Source organism: Rattus norvegicus, chromosome 7 (genome assembly GCF_021556685.1).
Source record: "Rattus norvegicus strain SHRSP/BbbUtx chromosome 7, alternate assembly SHRSP_T2T, whole genome shotgun sequence".
In the NCBI taxonomy this organism is placed as follows: domain Eukaryota; kingdom Metazoa; phylum Chordata; class Mammalia; order Rodentia; family Muridae; genus Rattus; species Rattus norvegicus.
This window is the reverse complement of record NC_141540.1, coordinates 11,859,271-11,861,860: the sequence shown is the minus strand read 5'-3', so window position 1 is coordinate 11,861,860 and position 2,590 is coordinate 11,859,271. Positions and strand designations below refer to the sequence as shown.

At 37.4% G+C, this 2,590-nt stretch overlaps 1 protein-coding gene across 1 annotated transcript; it reads left to right on the top strand.

Annotated features, from left to right (window-relative positions):
- The first annotated feature begins 976 nt into the window (after window positions 1-976).
- On the top strand, window positions 977-1,939 carry Or10u3 (olfactory receptor family 10 subfamily U member 3). Its single transcript, NM_001000065.1, is given in 1 exon segment — window positions 977-1,939. A coding segment is annotated over 1 exon segment (963 nt).
- Window positions 1,940-2,590: the final 651 nt, after the last annotated feature.

Genomic DNA, 2,590 nt, shown 5'->3' with positions numbered 1-2,590 from the left:
AGGGATGGGAATATCTATGTGGGTTGTTTGAACTCCATTTGTGCTCTAAACTAAACTTGATTGTATTACAGAGATCTGAGTGGTAACTTTGTAATAGAGCTTCATAAAGACTGCTATAGCATAGTCCTTAGAGTCTCCAGGCAATCTTGGGCATCAATTAGAAACTTTTAGATTATAGTATGTATCTTTAATGAAATAATTAATAACAATATTTTATGTTTGGAAATACATTAAGAAAACAAAAGCCAAGTTGCATAAGAAACATGGTTATATGTTGTTTTTGAACATATTCCTCCTGAGAATAACTATACAATATTGGGATGTAATCCCTATGGTCTTTCATGAAAATAAAAATGCTGCTTCGTGTTGCTACTTGATATTGTAGAACACTTACAATACCAACACCAGGAAGAAGCTGTTCTTCTTAGGTAGCCATCATAGCTACAATATCTGGAAAAAGGATCATTAAAGTTGAAAAAGAGATCCTATATGCTTTTTATTTCTGTGAGTCTTACTTGTCTAATCATTAAAGTATTCAATTTAGGTCAAAATTAAAGTGTTATGCAGATAAATGTTAAATAAGTGACAGGAATATCCTTTCTTTCTCCTGGATACTTAAATGGAACATTAAGATGATAGCAGAGTTCAGAAGATAAGAACATGACACTTTTTTCTTATTCAATTTTCTGTTTTGTAATGGAAACACTTTTATATGTCAACTCTAAGAGAGCTTGTGTGCATTAGAAGGTAAAGGTGAATTCTTAATTTAGATGCATTTGTCTCCAAGTTTCTATAAAAATAGAAAAACAGCCACAACAAAAATGTGCAGCTGTTCAAATGGGTTTTTTGCCTCACAGGAGTTTTGAGGTCTCTAGCACACTGATAGTGGGAGAGTTCCTTTGTGGAGAGTAATTAACATTTGTGGCTGCTGAAGTGTGTTCTGTGCAACCCTCTGCCTGCTCTGTTGTCTTCACAGATGTCTAATTCAGGCCTCAGGAAGAATGGAAGCCTGTCTTTCTGCAGTGAATTCACATTGGTAGCCTTTTCTTCTCTAGCAGAGCTGCAGCCTGTCCTCTTTTTGGTGTTCTTGGTTACCTACTTGTTTACTGTGGGAGGAAACCTCACCATCATCTGTGTGATCTGGGTCACCCGTTCTTTGCACACACCCATGTATTTCTTCTTGGCCAACCTCTCCTTTCTGGAGATGTGCTATATCAGTAGTGTGGTGCCTCAGATGCTGGTGCACTTGCTGGTGCAGATCAAGACCATAAGTGTGAGAGGCTGTGCAGTTCAGATGTATATATTCACCATCTTGGGGCTGACAGAATGCTGCCTTCTGGCAACTATGGCTTATGATCGCTTTGTGGCTATTTGTCATCCACTGCATTACACTCTGCGGATGGGCCCTTCTGCCTGTTTGAAATTGGCTGGTGCATCTTGGATGACTGGGATCCTCGTAGAATCAGCCCAGACCACCTGGATCTTCACTCTGCCCTTTTGCGGAGCAGGAACAATTCAGCACTTTTTTTGTGACATCATGCCTGTGGTAAAATTAGCTTGTGTGGATACTTCCCAGAATGAAATTGTGATATTTATTATTTCTCTTATCTTCATTATGAGCCCCTGTCTCTTCATTCTGTGCTCCTATGTCCGCATTATTCTGACCATCTTGAAAATGCCCTCAGCAGCAGGCAGACACAAAGCTTTCTCTACCTGCTCTTCTCATATCCTGGTTGTTTCTCTTTTCTATGGCACTGCCTTGTTTACTTATCTCCAACCCAAGAGTTTACACACCCCAGACACCGACAAGGCTACTGCTCTCATGTACACTGTGGTCACCCCTGCTCTGAATCCTGTTATCTACACTTTGAGAAACAAGGAAGTGAAAGAAGCCTTTCACAAGGCAACACAGAGGAAACTTCATAGACAAAAAGACTAGTTTAACCTCAGCAGCTGAAATTTTTACCATTGTGCAGGTTCTTCTCATGATTCCTTTATTACATGTTGTTATTAAAGTGTTGATAGTCTAATAACCAGAAGATAATTGTTTGTTTTATAGTTTTCAACGTGAACAACTAAAAATAACACATTCATTCAAGTATTTTAATGGCACTTGGAATTGAACTCAACCAACTCTATCAAACTAAATCTGGCCTTTTTTTTCTCTTGACTTGAACTTTCAGATAAATCTTGAACTCACTCTATATTCCAGTTAAGACTTGGATCATGGTTTTATCATCTCAGTTTCAAAAATCTGGGATTACAAAGCAGTACTAAATTTGCTATATTCAAATTTATTCAAATTTTCAACCTCACATCTGTGTCACATTGCTACATTCATTTAAAAATTGTTAAGAGTATTGTAGCCGTAATACAAAAAATATATTTTCCTTTAGATAATGATTGAGTAAATTCCTCCTGCCATGAAAATTTGTTTAAAGCTTGATCCTGAAGGTTAAGGAATCTCATCCCATCACTTGTTCACTCTTGACTAGTACAGATTAATGGAACTAGTCAGGAATTCTTGTAAGTGTAAAGCATTTGGATTTGAACTTTGGAAATGGTAAATTAAATTGGAGAGATATAGAAG